This window comes from Lutra lutra, chromosome 1 (assembly GCF_902655055.1).
Source record: "Lutra lutra chromosome 1, mLutLut1.2, whole genome shotgun sequence".
In the NCBI taxonomy this organism is placed as follows: Eukaryota; Metazoa; Chordata; class Mammalia; order Carnivora; family Mustelidae; genus Lutra; species Lutra lutra.
This window is the reverse complement of record NC_062278.1, coordinates 103,649,041-103,671,272: the sequence shown is the minus strand read 5'-3', so window position 1 is coordinate 103,671,272 and position 22,232 is coordinate 103,649,041. Positions and strand designations below refer to the sequence as shown.

General features: G+C 39.9%; 1 protein-coding gene across 1 annotated transcript; it reads left to right on the top strand.

Annotated features, from left to right (window-relative positions):
• Positions 1-128: 128 nt before the first annotated feature.
• Positions 129-22,094, top strand: KCNMB3 (potassium calcium-activated channel subfamily M regulatory beta subunit 3). The gene is given in 5 exon segments (XM_047730965.1): positions 129-463; positions 13,195-13,386; positions 19,958-20,156; positions 21,308-21,598; positions 21,600-22,094. Coding segments are annotated over 5 exon segments (888 nt in total). The 5' UTR covers positions 129-359; the 3' UTR covers positions 21,702-22,094.
• Positions 22,095-22,232: the final 138 nt, after the last annotated feature.

The following is a 22,232-nucleotide window of genomic DNA, read 5'->3' as shown; positions in this document are numbered from 1 at the left end:
CCACAGGCGGTTGGGTCTCTATGGTAATGCACCCGGCTGCTGAAGCGGAACACAGGTGACAAGGCGGAGGCAGGCGCTGGGCGACTGTGGGGAGAAGGTCTGGCTGCCCAAGGCTATGCAGGGTCTTCTTGAGCATCTAGGATTGACTGCTCTGCCTTGCCAAGAATCTGCAGAACCTCCTCCTGCCAGCCTGCCTCGACTTCCCAGCTCTCCTGGTAAACGCGCTCTGCACACCACTCTGTGGCCACTCAAGAGGCCAGGGTACTTCTGATGCCTGGCTGCGCTGGGACTGGTGGCTCCCGGTGGGACCCCACTTCCATTGATGCATCAGCTTCATCCTTCCTGTGTGCTCAGAGGCTATGACTCAGGTGAAAGGAGTATTTTGCCAGCCCCCCGCTGTCATGCAGCCGTTCAGCATCCCCGTTCAAATTACACTCCAGGGTGGCCGGCGGCGCCAGGGGAGGTAAGTCACCACCAGAACCTCTCTTGCTGATTAAGTGGCTGAAGGGCGGCCATAACGAGTTGTCAAGGTAAGGTTTAGGTTTGGTCTTCATCCTCTGAGGATGCCCACTTGCCAGGCCTCCCAGGAGATCCTGGGGGCATCTTTGTGTCTTCCCCAGAAGTCCTGGCATCAGGAGGCTGCAACTTTTCTTGTTGGTTTCCTCCTCCATTTGGCTTGCAAATCTTGAGGCCAGGGACTTCTTCTTCTTCTTCTTTTTTTTTTTTTTTTTTTTTTTTGACTCACCTGTGCTTCCCTGGCACTAGAACATGGCCCAGAACATGTTAGGTGCTCAGTAAATATCTCTTGGTTGCATGAAGGGTCTAGGAAACTCCCACCAGCACTTGGTTGCCTGGTGAAGCATGCTTGGGCCCTGGAATCACAGGCCTGGATTCAAATCTCAGTTCCACTCCTTAACTAGCTATTTAACTGTGGGCAAGTCATATAATCTCTGTCTGCCTCATCCCCTTGTCCATAAAGTGGAGATAGTAATAGTCTCTACATGCCTTGGCAGGCTTTCTATGTACTACTCTCGACACTATCCCATTACCCTCTAAGGGAGGAAGTGATATAGGCAATCTTTTCTTTTTTTTTTTTTTAAGATTTTATTTACTTATTTGTCAGGGGAGAGAGAGAGAGCGCGCGCGCACAAGCAGGCAGAGTGGCAGGCAGAGGCCGAGAGAGAAGTAGGCTCCCTGCAGAGCAAGGAGCCTGATGTGGGACTCATCCCAGGACCCTGGGATCATGGCCTGAGCCGAAGGCAGCGGCTTAACCAACTGAGCCACCCAGGCGCCCTGAGAAAGGCTATCTTAAGGAGCTTTTTTTTTCTCCCCAGAGGAATGCAAAACAGGGGGGCTGTGAGCCTTCAGTGAAGTTACAGTTCTGTCTGCTTCTGGGTTTGGGTGGGTGGAGCTGTTAGAACTGGATGCTGATATTGAAAGAGGAGCCTTGCTTCAGGGTGTTTGAAAAAGAGCATACTAAAAGCTTGTCAGGGGTACATTTCTCAGCCAAGTTCACACACTTTATCTGGAAATGTGGATGGTTTGTTAGTAGCTCAAGTGGAGTCGGGAGCTGAATAATTGGAAACAGTAAAGACCACAGCGTTCATCACATCACCCACTTCCAACATCCTGTAATGACAGGCATGGGTGTTCAAGAAACAAAGGAAAGTGAGATTAGGGGTTTGGGCGGTGGTGAGGGTTGGAAGAGGAAGACACAGACAGAACAAGGGGGAAAGAGATAGAGGCAAAAACCCTTCTCTCCTTGAAATGCACTAATGCTTTTGTGAAAAGACAATTAAAGTGAATTACTATATGGCAGAAAATCAAATGACGAAAGGCAAGGGAACAAGTTTTAATGCCCTGTTCATAACACAATTAACTAGACATAAGAGCAGTTGTGTTCTCCTCAAAGCAAGACCGTCTCCCATTTTCATTGGTGAGATGCACAGTCAGATGATTGACCTAGCCTTTTGCTGAACTTTATGAACCATGCCGACTTTACTCAACTTCATTTGGTGCTTCAAAAGAAGTTGTTAAACAATTTTGTAATTAAAAAATAGAAGGATAAAAATGATTACCCACAGCTTCTCTGTAACACAAACAAATTACAGGGAAATATGAATTTAACATCCCCATGCTTTGAAGTTACATACACATGTGAAAGGAGCATCAGATGAATTACCAAACTTTGAGGAAGAGCAGCATCTTTCTAAGGAACCCTTCTTGACAAGCTACAGTGTTGGAGGGAGAGGCTCCTGGCTTCTGCAGGGAATCTCAGCCAGAGGAACGTGTTCAAGCTCTTTGAAATCAAGTTTGCCTGAGGCTAAGACAGAAGGTGCCTGGAGCAATGGGTGAAAGAGGGCTGGTGGGAAAGTCCGTTCAGTTTGCCGGGAAGCCACAGAAGGGGGTGGGTACTGCCAACCAGTGTGTTACCTGGAGATGTCTATCCACTGGTTGGCAGTGGAAATGTATTGCTGGCAAAAGGAAATAAAAATTCTACTCACTCATCTTACTGGCTAGAGAGCAAAATTAGATCGTTCTTTGTTTGTTTTAAGATTTTTTCTTTCTTTTTGACAGAGAGATTGAGAGAAAGAGAGAGCACAAGTACGCAGAGAGGCAGGCAGAGGGAGAGGGAGAAGCAGGCTTCCCACCAAGAAGGGAGCCCAATGTGGGGCTCAATCCCAGGACTCTGGGATTGTGACCTGAGCCAAAGGCAGACGCTTAACCGAATGAGCCACCCAGGTGCCCCCCAAATTAGGTCATTCTGAAATACTTTGAGGTCCTTGGATGAAAGGCGCTTATAATACCACAAAGTTAATTACAGGGATGTTTATGGTCTCAGAAAACTGGAAAAACCCCAATATTCAACTATAAGGAACTAGGTAAGGAATTGATGGGATATCCAATTGATGGAATATTATGGAGCCAGTAGAAGGGTCACACAGAATTGCTTGTGACATAAGAAAGAGCTTACTATGTTAAGTGAAAAGACGAGATTAAAAAAATCCCACTATGTCCAGATTGATCTTGTTCTATTTAAAATAATAGAGAGGATGGGGAATAACACAGTAAGTGAGTAGAAATTATCTCTGAGTGGTAGAATTGTGGGTGATTTTTGTTCTCTTCTCTCGACTTTTCCACATCTTTCAAGTTTCATAACATGAGCGTGTAAAAAGTACATTACTTTCATGAATTCTTTGACATTTCTTGAGGCTTTCTTTATGGCTCGGTTTGTGGTTAGGTCTCATAACTGTTGCTTATATGTTTGAGAAGAATATATGTTCTGTAGGGGATAGTATTCTGTATTTTCATTTAGATAAAGCCCGTTACTTACTTTGTTCAAATCTTTTCCTCGCTAATTTATATGGTTGAGCTGTCAATCACTGAGGGGTTATGCAAAAATATCTCCTCATTTGTCAGTGGATTTTGTCTGTTTCTTCCTATAGTTCTTCAGTGAGGCAATGCTATTAGGTACATGTAAATTAGTATTGTTAGCTCTTCCAGGTGACTCTTTAATCAATATTATCATCTTCTTTACTTCTAAAAGGCTTTTTAACCTGAAGGTTCACATCAGCTTGCTTTTCTTTAGACTTTGCCTGACAAACTTCAACCTTTTTACATCTGCGTGTCTCATGTGACTTTTTTTTAAGATTTAAAAAAAATTTTATTTTTTTTAGTGTTCCAGAATTCCTTTTTTTATGCACCACACCCAGTGCTCCATGCAACACGTGCCCTCCTTAATACCCACCACCAGACTCACCCAACCTCCCACCTCCTCCCCTCCAAAACCCTCAGTTTGTTTCTCAGAGTCCACAGTCTCTCATGGTTTGTCTCCCCCTCCGATTTCCCCCATCTCACTTCTCCTCTCCATCTCGCCATGTCCTCCATCTCACGTGATTTCTCTCAGTCTATTGACAATATTCCTGTCTTCTGGTTTCCATTCCTGTTATGGAGAAGTGACATCTCAGCCTGTCATTCCTCTGCGGTTGATCTGTCTTTTTTGGGGGCTGCTTTTAAGATTTTCTGTTGTGGTGTCTGTGTAATAACTCTGTGATGTGTCTAGGTGTAGATTTCTTTATTTTATCCCACAGGGTTTATGTAATCTGAGGACTACGTTTTCATCAATTCTGAGATTTTATTATCTTTTTAAAAATATTGCTTCTGACTTATTTCTCTTATATCTGGAATTCTGAATTGATCTTACTTTAGAGCTTTCCTATTTATTTTCCATGTTTCTTCACTTCTCTTTAGTATTTTCCATTACAGAAACTCTGTGTCTTATACTCTGGCTGTTTTGCAGGTCCATCTCTCTGTTTACTAATTATCTTTTTGGATGTGTCTAATCCACGGTTAAATCTGTCCATGGAGTTTTTATTTAAATTTTTTATTTTTCATTTCCAGAAATTATATTTGATTCTTTTAAATATTGGCCTGGTCATATTGCAGAGTCTTGCTCTTTTTGATATTTATAATCCTTTCTTTCTTTCTTTCTTTTTTTTTTTAAGATTTTATTTATTTATTTGACAGAGAGAGAGATGACAAGTAGGCAGGGAGGCAGACAGAGAGGGGGGAAGCAGGCTTCCTGCTGAGCAGAGAGCCCAATGTGGGGCTCTATCCCAGGACCCTGAGAATCACGACCTGAGCCGAAGGAAGAGGTTTTAACCCACTGAGCCACCCAGGCGCCTCCCTTTCTTTGTTTCTTTAAACATATCACAGATACATTTTTAAAAAAGATTTTATTTATTTATTTGACAGACAGAGATCACAAGTAGGCAGAGAAGCAGGCAGAGAGAGAGAAAGGGAAGCAGGCTTCCTGCTGAGCAGAGAGCCCGATGTGGGGCTCTATCCCAGGACCCTGAGATCATGACCTGAGCTGAAGGCAGAGGCTTTAACCCACTGAGCCACCCAGGCGCCCTTCACAGATACATTTTTATATACTGTCCAAATATCTGAAGTTTTTTGTGGATCTGAATCTGTTTTTTCTCACTCAAAGGCCCTTACTGTGTTTTATGACTTTTGAATGAGAATACATAGTCCTTGAAACTTCATAGGATTCCTTTGGGGCCTCGATTCAGTAGACTGCCTTCTCATTTTGTTGATGGTTTCCTTTTCTTTGCAGAAAGATTTTAGTTTGATGCAGTTGTATTTGTTTATTTTTGCTTTTGTTTTCCTTGCCTTTGGAGTTAGATTCAGAAAAATACCATTAAGACGCATACTAAAGAGCTTTTCATCTATGGTTTCTTTTAGAAGTTTTATGGTTTCAGGTCTTATATTGAAGTTTTTAATCCATTTTGAGTTAATTTTTGTATATGGTGTAAAATAGTGGTCCAGGTTCATTCTTTTGCATGTAGCTTTCCTGTTTCCCAACACCATTTGTTGGGGAGACTGTCCTTTCTCCACTGTATATTCTTGTCTCCTTTGTAATAAATTAATTGACATATAAACATAGGTTTCTTTTTGGGCCCTCTATTCTGTTCCATTTATTTCTGTCTGTTTTTATGCCAATAACTTTAGATGTGCAGTATGGTTTCAAACCAAGCAGTGTGCTACCTCTAGTTTTGTTCTTCTTTCTCAAGCTTGTTTTAGTTATTTTGGGTCATTACCTGTGGTCCTACGTAAATTTTAGAATTATTTGTCCTATTTCTGTGAAATATGTCATTAGAATTTTGATAGGAATTGTACTGAATCTCATTGTTTTGGGTTTTTATGGACATTTTGACAATATTAATTCTTCTAATCCATGAGCACAAAACATCTTTCCATTTGTTTGTTTCTTCAAGTTCTTTAGTCAATGTCTTATAAGTTTTCAGTGTACAGGTCTTTCATCTCCTTGGTTAAATTTATTCCTAATTATTTTATTTGTTTTGTTGTGATTGTAAGTAGTATTGTTTTCTTGGTTTCTCTTTCTGGTAGTGTGTTACCAGTGTATAGAAACAACAAATTTTTGTATATTAATTTTGTATCCTATAATGTTATTGAATACATTTAATCGTTCTAATAGTTTTTTTGATGGTCTTTAGGGTTTTCTATATATACTACCATGTCATCAGCAAATAGTGACAGTTTTACTTCTTTTTCTCCAATTTGTATGCCTCTTATTCTCTTTCTTGCCTTGTTGCTGTAGCTAGGACTTAACAATATTATATTGCCTAGAAGTGGGCATCCTTGTTTTGTTCCTGATCTTAGAGTTTTTTTTTTTTAATATTTTTTTAAAAGATTATTTATTTATTTATTTGACAAAGATCACAAGCAGGCAGAGAGGGAAGGGGGAAGCAGGCTCCCCGCTGAGCAGAGAGCCCGATCCCAGGAATCTGGGATCATGACCTGAGCTGAAGGCAGAGGCTTTAACCCACTGAGCCACCCAGATGCCCCTGTTCCTGATCTTAGAGAAAAAGCTTTCAGCTTTTCACCACTGAGTATGAGGTTGGCTGTGGGCTTGTCATATATAGCCTTGATTATGTTGAGGTTCTCTCCCTCCATATCTACTTTGTTGAGAGTTTTTATCATAAATGGATTTTGAATTTTGCTGGATGCTTTTTCTGCATCTATTGCGATGATCGTATGGTTTTTGTTGTTCATTATTTTAACATGGTGTAGCATATTGATTGATTTGCAGATGTAAAATCATCCTTGAATCTGTGGAATAAATCCTACTCAATCGTGGTATATCATCCTTTTAGCGTTTTGTTGAATTCAGCTTGCTAATATTTTGTTGAGAATTTTTGCTTCTATGTTTATCAGAATATTGGCTTATAATTTTCTTTTTTGGTGTGGCTTCCTTGTCTGGTGTTGGCATCAGGGTATTGCTGGCCTCGTAAATGTGTTTGGAAGTATTCCCTTCTCTTCGATGTTTTGGAAAAATTTGAGAAAGGTAGGTGTCAAATCTTTGAATGTGTTGCAAAATTCACCAGTGAAATCCTCTGTCCATTTCTGTGGAACCCCAGACTTTCGTTTGTTGGGAGGGTTTTGATTTCTGATTCAATCTCTTTATTAGTAATTGGTCTATTCAGATATTTTATTTCTTTATGATTCAGTCTTGAAAGTTGTAAGTATTTATGAATTAATACATTTCTTATAGGTTGTCCAATTCGATGGCTTCTAATAGTAATAGTGGCATAATAGTCTCTTATGATCCTTTGTATTTCTATAGGATGGGTTGAAACTTTTCTTCCATTTCTGATTTATTGGAGCCTTCTGTCTTTTTTTTGTTGTTGCTAAAGGTTTGTCAATTTTGTTTGTATTTTCAAAGAGCCAGCTCTTATTTTCATTTATCTTTGTTATTGTCTTTTTAAAAAAAGATTGCACCATGTGGAGGGGAGGGGCAGAGGCAGAGGGAAATAAAGAATCTACAAGTAGACCCTCACTGAGCACAGAGCCTAATGTGGGGCTGGATCCCAAGACTTTGAGATCATGACCCAAGCCGAAACCAAGAGTCTGCTGCTCAACTGACTGAGCCACCATGGCGCCCCTTTTTTATTGTCTTTTCTGTCTCAATTTTATTTATTTCCACTCTGATATTACTTTCCTCTTTCTACAACTCTGGGCTTCATTTGTCCTTCTTTTGCTATTTCCTTCAGGTATAAAATTATATCATTTGTTTCTTGTTTCTTGAGGTAGGCTGTATTGCTATGAACTTCCATCTTAGAACTGCTTTTGTCAGCATCCTGTTGATTTTGTATGTCATATTTCTGTTTTCACTTGTCTCTAGGTATTTTAAAATTTTTTCCTTTTATTTATTCTTTGATCAGTAGTTATTCAGTAACATATTTTATCTCCAAGTATGTGTAGTTATTTTCCTCTCGTGTTGAATTCTAATTTCATACCATTGTGGTCAGAAAAGATGCTTGATATGATTTTAGACTTCTTGAATTTATTGAGACTTATTTTGTGGCTTAATGTGTGATGCATTCTAGAGAATGTTCCATGTGCACTTGAGAAGAATGTATATTTTACTGCTTTGGGATAGAATGTTCTATATATATACCTATTAAAATATATATCTATATCTATATCTATATATATATCTATAAGTCCATGTGGTCTAATGTGTTGTGTAAGGCCAATGTCTTCCTACTGATTTTCTATCTGGATGATCTAGCCATTGATGTAAATGGGGTGTTAAAGTCTTCTATTATTATATTATTGCTGCCAATTTCCCCTTTTTAGGTCTATTAATATTTGCCATGTTTTAGTGCTTCTAAGTTGGATGCATATGTATTTATAAATGTTGTATCTTCTTACTGGACAGACCCCTTTATCATTATGTAGTGCTCCTTTCTGTCTTTCATTACAGTCTTTGTTTTAAAGTTTATTTTGTCTTTTATGAATATAGCTACAACAGCTTTCCTTTTATTTCCATTTTTATGGAATATCTTTTTCTGGCCCCCACTTTCAGTTTGTGTGTATCCTTACTTTTGAAGTGAGTCTCTTGTAGGCAGTATATAAATGTGTCTTGTTTCTTTTTTTTAAACCCATACAGACACCCTATATATTTTTTTTATAGATTTTTAAAATTTATTTGACAGACAGAGATCACAAATAGGCAGAGAGGCAGGCAGAGAGAGAGAGAGGAGGAAGCAGGCTCCCTGATGAGCAGAGAGCCCGGTGCGGAACTCAATCCCAGGACCCTGTGATCATGACCTGAGCTGAAGGCAGAGGCTTTAACCCACTGAGTGACCCAGGCACCCACAGACACTCTATATTGATTGGAGAATTTAATATGTTTACACTTAAATTAATTATTGATAAGTGTGTACTTATTGCCATGTTGTTAATTGTTTTCTGTTGGCTGTTTTTGTAGTTCTTCTTTCTTCCTTTCTTCTCTTTTTCTCTTCCTTTGTATTTTGATGATTTTCTTTAGTGTTGTCTTTAGATTCCTCTCTCTCTCTCTTTGGGGGGTGTGTGTGTGTGTGTGTGTGTGTGTATTTACTATCAGTTTTTGCTTTGTGGTTACTAGGAAGTTCACATATATCATATTATGAATATAATTCAAGTTTTAAAAAGGATTTTATTTATTCATTTGACAGAGAGAGAGTATGTGCACACAAACAAGAGGAGTGGCAGGCAGTGGGCAAGAAAGAGGGAGGCTCACCGCTGAGCAGAGAGCCTGATGTGGGGCTCCATCCCAGGAGATTGGGATCATGACCTGAACCAAAGGCAGAGGCTTAACTGACAGGTCCACCTGGGCACCCCTCTAATAGTTGATTTTAAGCTGATAGCAACTTTAATTAAATTTGAACACATTCCAGAACTAAATTTTTACTCCCCTCTCCAGAGCTGTTTTATGTTTTTGATGTTGTATTTTATTTGTTTTTATTTTATGTATCTCTTAACTAATTATTATAGTTTTAGTTCATTTTATTACTTTATAAGTGGCTACTTCACTACCTATACTATATATTTACCTGTTCCAGTGAGATTTTTCATTTTTATGTTTTCTTGTTATTAACTAGTGCCATTTCTTTTCAGCTTAAAGAAATTCCTGTAACATTTTTTTTTGTTAGGCCAGTTTAGGAGTGATGTACTTTAGTTTTGCTTATGTGGAAAACTTTTTATCTTTCCTTCAATTCTGAATGATAACCTTACTGGATAGTATATTCATGGTTGGAATTTTTTTCTTTTCAACATTTTGACTATGTCAGGTGACTTGCTCTTGGCCTGCAAAGTTTCTGCTGAGAAATCCACTGATGGCCTTATGAGGTTTCCCCATGTACATAACAATTTGTTTTTCTCTTGCTGCTTTAAGATTTTCTTTTTACTTTGAACTTTTCACATTTTAATTGTAATGTGTCTTGGTGTGGAACTCTCTGGACTCTCTGGACTTCCTAGAGCTGGATGTCTGTTTCCTTCCCTAGGGAGGCTTTTAGCCATTATTTCTTCAAATAACTTTTCTGCCCCGTTTTCTCTTTCTTCTTTTGAGACCTCCTATAGTGTGAATGTTATGCTATTTGATGTTGGTCTCTTAAGTTGTATTCAATTTAAAAAAAATTTTTTTTTCTTTTTGCTGCTCTGTCAGGGTGAGTTTTATTGCTTTGTCTTCCAGCTTGCTGATGTGTTCTGTTTCATCCAGTTTGCTATTGAGTATTCAATAGTATATTGAATTCTTCAGTTCAATTCTTCAGTTCCATTATTATGTTCTTCAGTTCTGTAACTTCTGTTTGGTGCTTCCTGATAATCGCTCTCTTTTTTGAAGTTTTCACCATGTTTACTCATTCTTCTCCTGAGTTTGATGAGCATCTTTATGACTATTAATCTGAATTCTTTATGACTATTAATTTGAATTCTTTATCAGGTAGCTTTCTCATCTCTTTCTGAGGTTGTATTTTTTGTTTTTTGTTTTTTTCCCATTGGGAAGTATTTATTTGTTTCCTCATTTTGCTTCATTCTGTGTTGGTGTCTGTGTATTGGGCAAAACAGCTCCTTCTCTCAGCCTTGAAGGAATAGCCTTGGTTAGGTGATGAATTCTCTCATTCACCCTTTCTCTAGCTCTTGGCTCTCTCTTTGTGGTTGTCTAAACTGCCTGATTTATTCTTTATGTGTCCTAGCAGTATGTCAAGACCTGTTAATGTTCCAAGGGGAGGAATTTCATTTAGCACCTAGCTTAAGGCTGATTAGAAGCCAGCACCTCAGGCAGCAGCTGTCAAAGTATGCAAATTTTTACAGTCCTTTGGAGCTGCAACTGGAAACCTAGTTGGCCTTTAGACCAGGTGATCTAGAGTTGTCTCCTGGATGAGAGTTACAAAAATTAGGGCTCTAGACAAGTGTATAAGCTCCTTTATGGGAGGTCTTATTGAGCTATAGCAAGACCAAGAGGGTGTGCAAGGATTGTGTCTCCCTGCCTGTGTTCCCTGGGAATGCCTCTTAGTCTCTAGATGTATGGGAAACCTGAAGCCTGTACTTCAGGCTGGAGCTCCAGGCTAAGTAAATAGGACTTTTTATAGGACAATTGTGTGTTTTAGTCTGCTATCTGTGCATTGCCCTGGGGTGGGTTGGGAGGTGGCCTACCAAGTATGTTCTTTCTACCACTTTCTACCACTTTCTACCAAGTGGCCTACCAAGTATGGTCTTTCTGTTACATTCCTATGGAACTCAGGAACACCAGCATCTTGGCCACTAGCGTTAGATGATCAAAGGTTTTCCCCTGTGTGGATGCTGTCCATGCACACTGAAATTATGCCAGTTTTGCCTATCAACAATTATACTTGGGTCTATTAAATCAATATGTTGCAAACGCCAGAGAGACCTCATAATAAACCTCTTCATGCATGGATTCCATAGGTATCTCACAACCAACCTCCAGGATGACTTACAGTATGAAGCAACTAAAGTCCAGTTTCAGAAAATGAGGGAAAAGACAGGGTATTGGGTACTGGAAACCTACAAAATATCTAATCTTACTTTATGGCTAAAACTCTTCTCTTTATTATAATTATTTATGAGTTATAAAATGTACTGCCTCAAATTTCATTTAAAAAGTTGTTTTTCCTGCCTATTCTCTGAGGGTCGGATGATAGAAGGTGAGTAAAATATCAAAAGAGATTAAAAATCCCCAGACCAGGGGCGCCTGGGTGGCTCAGTGGGTTAAGCCGCTGCCTTCGGCTCAGGTCATGATCTCAGGGTCCTGGGATCGAGTCCCACATCGGGCTCTCTGCTCAGCAAGAAGCCTGCTTCCCTCTCTCTCTCTCTCTCTCCCTGCCTTCCTCTCCGTCTACTTGTGATCTCTCTCTGTCAAATAAATAAATAAAATCTTTAAAAAAAAAATCCCCAGACCACATCCTTGATTCCCAAAGTAGTATTAACCCAGGAGTGCTGCGATCCTCTGAGACCAGTGCTTCCCACCGCAGGCTCCTAGGACATCCTGGATTACTTGACCTTCCCCTCACTGTCTTTGAATTTTGAAGATTTTGCCAGGGAGAAAAGCAGCTAAGGAGAGGAAGGGGAAGGATGTGGGGTAAAGTATAAAATACACTTTTGGAAGAAAACAACTAACAATTCCCTTGACAAAATGTTGCTTGGCTTTACATTTTAGTAAGCTTTTTATTCAGTTTGATGGTGTCTGAGTTTCTACCATTATAACTGCATTTGTTTGGCTTAAGATTTTGTTAAGACTCTTAAAGTGGAACTACCTCTGGGACTGCATACGCCTACTGAGCAAGGATCTGCAAATCAATGACATTGACCATAGGAAGTGGTAAAACTATGGCAAATTGGAGAATACATGCCGGTCCATAGGGACAGCCTCTGCTTGGCTTGGCCAGCTGTTCATAGACAGGAGTGTGGACCTTATGATTGTTTTCAAAAGTCAGTAATCAGCATTTTTATGAAAAATTTCACAATTTTTAAAGTGTTAGCAACTAATCCCACATTAAAAAAAAACACACAGAGAGTTAAAAAACAAAACAAAACAAAAAACTTATCCATGGGCTGGATACTGTCCGTGGGTCCCCCAGTTAGCAACCTTCATTTTGGTTTTTACTGTTCACTGGACCCCTACTGTGAAATAACTTATCACATCCTTTGCTGGTATAGAGTAGAGAGAGGGAGAGAAGAAATGTAGGGCCATTCACACAGATCTGTGAGTGAACAGAGAGGAGGAGAGCAGAGAGGAGAAGAGAGCAGTGAAAACTTCCTTATTCTGAAAGGACTGGCCATGGGCCACCAAGCCCCATGGTAGATATACTGCCTTTCCCTGTAAAAGAAGAATATAAAAGAACAAGTCAAATCCTACTATTTCCGGATGTTGTTAATTCTGAATCTGAACTTTTTAAGTCATTCTTTACATATGGAACTCACTGAAGAATGTAAAAATTATTTTCAGGGGGAATGTGCAGTATCCCTAACTGATAAGTTCATAATACTTATTTACATACATATATATGAAAACTATACAAATGAAAACTACTTATAGGTAATTCTTTTCTATTCATTGATTAAACAGATCTCTAAAGACTTCTTACTATAGTTATATGTAAAAAAGATTATATTAATTATATTTTATAACACATAAATTTAGCTTGTTTGGGTGGGTTTTTAACCAAGCTCTGAACATGGGATTTTATTGTGTTGCTCTGAACCTGATCACAACCCCTTCAGGTGGATGGCAAATGGGATCATCCTTCCACCCACCATGAGTTGGTAAATGTTCCCATTTCTCTGTGAGTTTATTGAAATATCTTCTTTTTACTTCCCCCAAAGAACAGCCTTTTCTGCCTCAGGGAGGAATAGAAACATAGACCACAATGATGGAGACCTCCCAGATGTGCACAAGAAGCTGCCATCCAGTGCTGGAGAGGACCGAGCCGTGCTGCTAGGGTTTGCAATGATGGGCTTCTCGGTCCTCATGTTCTTCTTGTTTGGAATAACCATTCTAAAGCCTTTCTTGCTCAGGTAAGAAACAGAGAAAGGAGGCCCAGAATTTTCAATTCAGATCAGACCAAACAGAGTGGTGGAGAAGAGGCTGGCTTTGGCTTCTTCAGCCTTCCTCATCATTATCTAAGGGAATATAGAAACACCTGTTTGTCTCTCAGCGCTGGGAGGCAGTTGAGGGTGGAGAAAGGGGTGGTAAGAAAGTGGAAGATAGTCCTTTGCCACTCACCTTCTTCGATCTGAAAAATACTTTCAACAACTAATCCATACATTAGATATGCATGTAGGTAATAAATTCTTCCTTTAACAAGCTGATATCAGGGGTGCCTGGGTGGCTCAGTCAGTTGAGTGTCTGCCTTCTGCTCAGGTCATGACTCCAGGGACCTGAGATTGAGCCCCACCTTAGGCTCTCTGCTCAGTGGAGCATCTGCTTCTCTTTATCCCTCTGCCTGCCATTCCCCTGCTTGTGTTTGCTCTCTCTCTCTGTCAAATAAATAAATAAATAAATAAAATCTTAAAAAACAAACAAACAAACAAACAAGCAGATAGCACAGAGAATGGTTAATTTAAGTCTTTTACATGAGCACATAAAAGTTATTGAGTTTTTTGTTTGATAATGTCTATCTAGCACATAGTACTAGCTCAATGTTAGTTTCTTTCCTTTGTTTTAATTGGTTTCCTTATTAAATACATTTAATAACAGCATTTATCAAACATATATATTATGCCAAAATATACTATATTTTATCCTATTTAAGTTTATAGTCTAATGCTAATGTTAGCATTATTTTATCATTTTAATTTTCCTTTTAAAAATGAGCAAGCTGAGATTCAGAAAGGTCAAGTAACTTGCCCAAGGTCACTTAGCCAGTAAAGAACTGGCCTGTCATTTTGATATAAGACTCCTTGCCTCCTAATACTTAAATAAAGTTTGCAGCGATAGGAGGGATGGGAGATTTCATTAGGGCAGGGGAGCACAGGTTTAATTTTGGAAGATGGCTTACACAACATGGGGGTACTTTGAGGGAGGGCAGTATGGGGTAGGGGAAAAGCAAGGGACACTTTCCCTTTGGTTAGCCAAAGAGTTACAGAAGTTTGGGAGAATGGGGAGAGGGAGGCCTAAGAGATCAATGGGGAAAAAGGGTCATAGGGCAAGAAGTAGGCGGTCTGCTTTTGTTATTTATCAGATTCATCTCTTGCCATTCCTAAGTTACATTATTAGGGCAATAATGTGGAGGTCTCCCTCGCTACAGCACACAGTGCTACAATTAGAAGTGCCCAGAATTTTCCCTCTAATATTAGCACCAGGAGAATATGTTCTGCTTCTGATCAACCAGCTTTTATTCAGTAGACACCAGGAATCTTTTTTTTTTTTTTTAAAGATTTTATTTATTTATTTGACAGAGAGAGATCACAAGTAGACAGAGAGGCAGGCAGAGAGAGAGAGGGAAGCAGGCTTTCTGCTGAGCAGAGAGCCCGATGCGGGACTCGATCCCAGGACCCTGAGATCATGACCTGAGCCGAAGGCAGCGGCTTAACCCACTGAGCCACCCAGGCGCCCCGACACCAGGAATCTTATATGTATTTGTATTTCCTTCATTGCTTTGGCTGCTAGGAAGCTCAGAGTCAAATTTGTGGCCCAGTTCTCATAATTGTAAGGGATCTTATGGTTTGCAGGATACAGGAATGTATCTTTACTCTCTACTCCCTCCCTTTTCCTATTACTCCTATATCTATATCTGTATCTGTATCTATATCTACCTAGCTACATTATAAATATTTATGTAAGCTGAATACATTTTGTGTGTGTGTGTGTGTGTGTGCACATGTATGTGCACTTGTATGAAAGTCCAGGTCAGATTATTATTATTTTTTTAATTTTATTTTTTTATAAACATATAATATATTTTTATCCCCAGGGGTACAGGTCTGTGAATCGCCAGGTTTACACACTTCACAGCACTCACCAAGCACATACCCTCCCCAATGTCCATAACCCCCCCCCCTTCTCCTAACCCCCCTCCCCCCATCAACCCTCAGTTTGATTTGTGAGATTAAGAGTCACTTATGGTTTGTCTCCCTCCCAATTCCATCTTGTTTCATTTACTCTTCTCCTACCCCCTTAACCCCCATGTTGCATCTCCTCTCCCTCATTATCAGGGAGATCATATGATAGTTGTCTTTCTCCGATTGACTTATTTTGCTAAGCGTGATACCCTCTAGTTCCATCCACGTCGTCGCAAATGGCAAGATTTCATTTCTTTTGATGGCTGCATAGTATTCCATTGTGTATATATACCACATCTTCTTTATCCATTCGTCTGTTGATGGACATCTAGGTTCTTTCCATAGTTTGGCTATTGTAGACATTGCTGCTATAAACATTCGGGTGCACGTGCCCCTTCGGATCACTACGTTTGTATCTTTAGGGTAAATACCCAGCAGTGCAATTGCTGGGTCATAGGGTAGTTCTATTTTCAACATTTTGAGGAACCTCCATGCTGTTTTCCAGAGTGGTTGCACCAGCTTGCATTCCCACCAACGGTGTAGGAGGGTTCCTCTTTCTCCGCATCCTTGCCAGCATCTGTCATTTCCTGACTTGTTAATTTTAGCCATTCTGACTGGTGTGAGGTGATACCTCATTGTGGTTTTGATTTGTATTTCCCTGATGCCGAGTGATATGGAGTACTTTTTCATGTGTCTGTTGGCCATCTGGATGTCTTCTTTGCAGAAATGTCTGTTCATGTCTTCTGCCCATTTCTTGATTGGATTATTTGTTCTTTGGGTGTTGAGTTTGCTAAGTTCTTTATAGATTTTGGACACTAGCCCTTTATCTGATATGTCATTTGCAAATATCTTCTCCCATTCTGTCAGTTGTCTTTTGGTTTTGTTAACTGTTTCCTTTGCTGTGCAAAAGCTTTTGATCTGGATAAAATCCCAATAGTTTATTTTTGCCCTTGCTTCCGTTGCCTTTGGCGATGTTCCTAGGAAGATGTTGCTGCGGCTGAGGTCGAAGAGGTTGCTGCCTGTGTTCTCCTCAAGGATTTTGATGGATTCCTTTCTCACAGTGAGGTCCTTCATCCATTTTGAGTCTATTTTCATGTGTGGTGTAAGGAAATGGTCCAGTTTCATTTTTCTGCATGTGGCTGTCCAATTTTCCCAACACCATTATTTGAAGAGGCTGTCTGTTTTCCATTGGACATTCTTTCCTGCTTTGTCGAAGATGAGTTGACCATAGAGTTGAGGGTCTATTTCTGGGCTCTCTGTTCTGTTCCATTGATCTATGTGTCTGTTTTTGTGCCAGTACCATGCTGTCTTGATGATGACAGCTTTGTAATAGAGCTTGAAGTCCGGAATTGTGATGCCACCAACCTTGGCTTTCTTTTTCAATATTGCTTTGGCTATTCGAGGTCTTTTCTGGTTCCATATAAATTTTAGGATTCTTTGTTCCATTTCTTTGAAAAAAATGGATGGTGCTTTGATAGGAATTGCATTAAATGTGTAGATTGCTTTAGGTAGCATAGACATTTTCACAATATTTATTCTTCCAATCCAGGAGCATGGAACATTTTTCCATTTCTTTGTGTCTTCCTCAATTTCTTTCACGAGTACTTTATAGTTTTCTGTGTATAGATTCTTAGTCTCTTTGGTTAGGTTTATTCCTAGGTATCTTATAGTTTTGGGTGCAATTGTAAATGGGATGGACTCCTTAATTTCTCTTTCTTCTGTCTTGTTGTTGGTGTAGAGAAATGCAACTGATTTCTGTGCATTGATTTTATATCCTGACACTTTACTGAATTCCTGTACAAGTTCTAGCAGTTTTGGAGTGGAGTCTCTTGGGTTTTCCACATATAGTATCATATCATCTGCGAAGAGTGATAGTTTGACTTCTTCTTTGCCGATTTGGATGCCTTTAATTTCCTTTTGTTGTCTGATTGCTGAGGCTAGGACTTCTAGTACTATGTTGAATAGCAGTGGTGATAACGGACATCCCTGCCATGTTCCTGACCTTAGCGGAAAAGCTTTCAGTTTTTCTCCATTGAGAATGATATTTGCGGTGGGTTTTTCATAGATGGCTTTGATGATATTGAGGTATGTGCCCTCTATCCCTACACTTTGAAGAGTTTTGATCAGGAAGGGATGCTGTACTTTGTCAAATGCTTTTTCAGCATCTATGGAGAGTATCATATGGTTCTTGTTCTTTCTTTTATTAATGTGTTGTATCACATTGATTGATTTGCGGGTGTTGAACCAACCTTGCAGCCCTGGAATAAATCCCACTTGGTCGTGGTGAATAATCCTTTTAATGTACTGTTGAATCCTATTGGCTAGTATTTTGGTGAGAATTTTCGCATCTGTGTTCATCAAGGATATTGGTCTCTAGTTCTCTTTTTTGATGGGATCCTTGTCTGGTTTTGGGATCAAGGTGATGCTGGCCTCATAAAATGAGTTTGGAAGTTTTCCTTCCACTTCTATTTTTTGGAACAGTTTCAGGAGAATAGGAATTAGTTCTTCTTTAAATGTTTGGTAGAATTCCCCCGGGAAGCCATCTGACCCTGGGCTTTTGTTTGTTTGGAGGTTTTTGATGACTGTTTCAGGTCAGATTATTTCTTAAATGTGATAATTTGGGAGAAGTTTCAAGGATACCTTCTGCAACCTGACACCAAACTGTTGGTCATATTTAAATTTTACTTTTCTAAGCATTTCTAGAAATTGTTTGTTTAAGTAATTACATGAATGCTTAAGAGTGGTATGTTCTCCTCTGTCTCTTGCCTTGTGATCTTGTGCTACCTCAGAGACTGGTTTTGCTTCAGGGAAGATGACCTGAGTAGCTAGTCCCTGTCCCCACTCCCTTAGACTCTCATCTTTCAACCAAATGATGGACTTTGCCTACTTGTAGACATATAGACACACAGTGTTATCGAAAGAGCATGATCATGTTTTCAGCTCTAAATATATACATGGTTCTACTGGAGAGGTCTGGCCTGGTCCTTGTGCATGGAAATTCGGAGAGCTTGGCTCTAACACAGACAAACAGGGGCCTCTAAAGTATGATTTTAAGGTTCTTGGTCTAAATAAGTACAGAATTTAATTTTGTGAGAAAGGCGGCTAGTGTTAAACCTGTGGAAAGAACCTTATTTTCCATATTTGCATTTTCACTTGCCTCAAATTTTATTCTTCTTAGGCTCCATCCAGTGTTTGTTTTTTATGCCCTTGCCTCAAGATTATTTTGAATAGCCCAGTCTCCCAAGTTTATTAAAGAAAATGCTTACTCATGACCAAAGATCTCAATGGAAGTGTAGTGTGACCCTAGTTTCAATGAGGCATTTCAAACATTGACTTTAGAATTTGCTTATCTTACTTCTTGTGTTTAAGTTGCCAGGAAATAAACACAGGGACCCGCCTACACGTGTGAGGGTGCATGAGGAGCTGTACATTCAATCAAGCATTTGCTCTGACCCTCATTTACTTTATCTAAAACTTATCCTCTAATCATTTCATGCATATCTGTCTTTTCAACACCACCACAAAATCTTCATGGGCAGGAATTTTGCCTACCACTTCTCATAGCACCTAGAACATTGTGTGTGTGTAGTACATAAGAAAATTCTCAAAGGAACATTTTCCAAGTAAAATTTAATTCACTGTAACACTTGCTGAGCCTCTACTATGTGGGAGGCATGGAGCTTCTTGCTTTGAGGGACATAAAGAAGAATAGGATGTACCTCCTGACCTCAAGGAACTTACTGATAACAAAACATAGTAAGTTTTCGAATGAGATATTCCTTCTATGATTTGTTTGCTCTTTGGAAGTAGACAGAGACCGTGGAAATGTACCTTGTTACTAGGCTATATTGATTGACCCAAGGCCACACTGACTGTGGTTGGACTCCATCCAAAGGCACATTTCAATAGGACAGGAAAATGGGTACATCTTGAGATGACAAAGCATGAGAAAGGATAAGATTTCTGACTATGTGGTTACAGTAATATTTGTCAAAGCATGGTTTGCTAAATACCTGCATCTTAAATATGGCTAAATTTAGATTTTTGGGCTTCAACTGAATACAAATTTTGGGGAGTGAATCCATAGAATCCACAAATTCTTCACTCTAACACACTTGCTCAGTTGATTCTGAAGTTTGAAAACCATTGATCAAAGGGTTGGTGTAGTTAGAAATACACCAAGAGGGTCATAATTGAGATGAAACTTACCAGTTTGTTGTTTATCCCCTTTCTCAATGTTCTCCATGATTCCTAATCACTATGTACCTTCTGTAATGGTTCTACATTACCTTTAGATATACAAATGCCTTGAGCTATCACATTAGAAATATAAAACTGGGGCACCTGGGAGGCTCAGTCGGTTGAACATTGACTCTTGATATTGGCTCAGGTGATGATCTCTGGGTCTTGAGATCAAGCCCTGTGTTGGGTTCCATGCCGGGTGTGGAGACAGCTTGAGATTCTCCCTCTCCCTCTTTCTCTGCCCCTCTCTCCCTCTGCTTGCTCTCTCTCTCTCTTAAAAAAGGAGAGAAATAAAAAACTAAATTGTAGAGGGTGAAGATCATTTATCTTTTTCCAATTGAAGCACTCAGAGAGAAGAATCAAACTGTACTATCATCCACGCTCATATCATGGATGACTGGATGGACTGTGCTTTCACCTGTGGTGTGGACTGCCGAGGGCAGGGCAAGTACCCATGTCTTCAGGTGTTTGTGAACCTCACCCATTCAGGTCAGAAAGCTCTCCTACATTATAATGAAGAGGCTGTCCAGATAAATTCCAAGGTAATGTAAAGTTCATGTAATGAAGGAGTTCTAATTATAGTCCTCCTTTCTGTGCCAGACTGTCCCCAGGGGAGTGCAGTACCCCAGACCATCTCTAGGGATAAAGCTCTTTCCCTCCAGTGAATGCCTTTACAGGATAAAGGAAGCTAAAAGCATTCTTGGAGGAAAAAATGGGGTATATAGAATGGAAAGGAATTATTCCAATTTTGCGAACTGATGTCTAGAATTTTCCAGCTGAGCCAGTGAACAGAGTCAATTGTGGGCAGTTTTACTTTTGGAAGTCCCATTCCCCATCATATAAAAAATGTGAAAATGTACTCACAACACATCTTAAATCAAGTAAACAATTTTTCTTATCAAATAAATTTAAAAGATTATTATAATTTTGATTTTAATAGGTTACTAAATTGGTTCATATGTTTATAGTGTTTATTTACACTTAACTATGAAAAAGTTAGCTTGTATTAGATTAGTTAACATGCTATACTTTGTTGTCTTTACTTGGGCACTAATCCATCTGATGATTTCTGTTTTGGATACAATAATTATTAAGGTCTCAAACATTTCTGTAGGCCTTAAGCACAGTGCCATGAGTGTCTAGTGAATATGCTAAAAAATTCAAGTTTTCTTGGGAAAAAAAAATCACCAGCTGACAGATCCCATCACTGGTTCTGCCCTCCGTGAACCAAAGCCTATGTAGGAAGGCTTTGTGGGCCTAGGGCAGAAGCCTCAACACGTTATCTCTTAGGGAAAGATTTTCTATGGGAAATCAAGACAACTAGGCTAGAGGCATTCATAGGTGTTGAAAGCACATAGTGAGCTCAACAGATATTTTTTGAGTGGACAAAGACCAAGTGCCTGTATGTGGAGAGAGCATGGTCCTTACGATGCTGGTCACTGCCTCTTCTGCAATGTCTATATTCTAAGAATCCCTTCTCCCATTTCTGCCTAGTGCCTGGAAATGGCCATTTCACTCTGTGCCCTCCTGTCCACCCTTCCCTATGGGCTGTGCAACAGGTTTCATCACCTTCTGAGATCGAAACTCTCCATGAATAGCTTCAGTTTGAAGCCTTTTCAGAATTAAAACTGTTGCTTAAATGCTTGGTTTTGGGGACAGTGTCCTCATGTTTCTTCCTCCTTCATACTCCTAGTGCTTTTACACACCCAAGTGCCACCGAGACAGGAATGATTTGCTCAACAGTGCTCTGGACATAAAGGAATTCTTCGATCACAAAAATGGGACCCCTTTTTCATGCTTCTACAGTCCAGACAGCCGATCTGAAGATATCATTCTCATAAAAAAGTATGACCAAATGGTAATCTTCCACTGTTTATTCTGGCCAATGCTGACTCTGCTAGGTGGTGCCCTGATTGTTGGCATGGTGAGATTAACACAGTACCTGTCCCTATTGTGTGAAAAATATAGCCCCCCCCCCCCCCCACAGAGACGAGGTAGGTGGCAAAGCACCTTATATGGAACAGCATCGATTTAAACTGTGGAGCATGGGGAGGAGCCAAGAAAGAAGCAGAGAAATCTTACGTTAAGGTCTTGGCCTTTGGATGCTTGGCAATTTTTGCGCCTGAGGACCTAATGATGCCTGCTTGGAGACTAACCATGTAGATACCACTCAAATTAAGTATGATACTTCACACAGGAAGAAACATTTTTAAAAAGCCTCATTATGTAGTCCATCTATTCTATAAATAACCACAAACTCACCGTCTTTTCCTCTACCCCACATATTCCACGTGAGCCAAGGCAGTGCTTTTGTTCCCTCATGGCAACACAGGCTTCAGGTAGTTGTGCTTGATCTAATTTCGGCTCTTGTGGAACCTGTTGGTGTGGAGTACACGATGAGGGCATCTACCTGCTGACCACTGAATGGCCAGTCTCTTTGTTGGCAACAGAGTTCACCTCAAAATATTTCTCAAAAAAAAAAAAAAAAATCTTAGGGGCACCTGGGTGGCTCAGTGGGTTAAAGTCTCTGCCTTCAGCTCAGGTCATGATCCCAGGGTCCTGGGATGGAGTCCTGCATCGGGCTCTCTGCTCACTGGGGAGCCTGCTTCCTCCTCTCT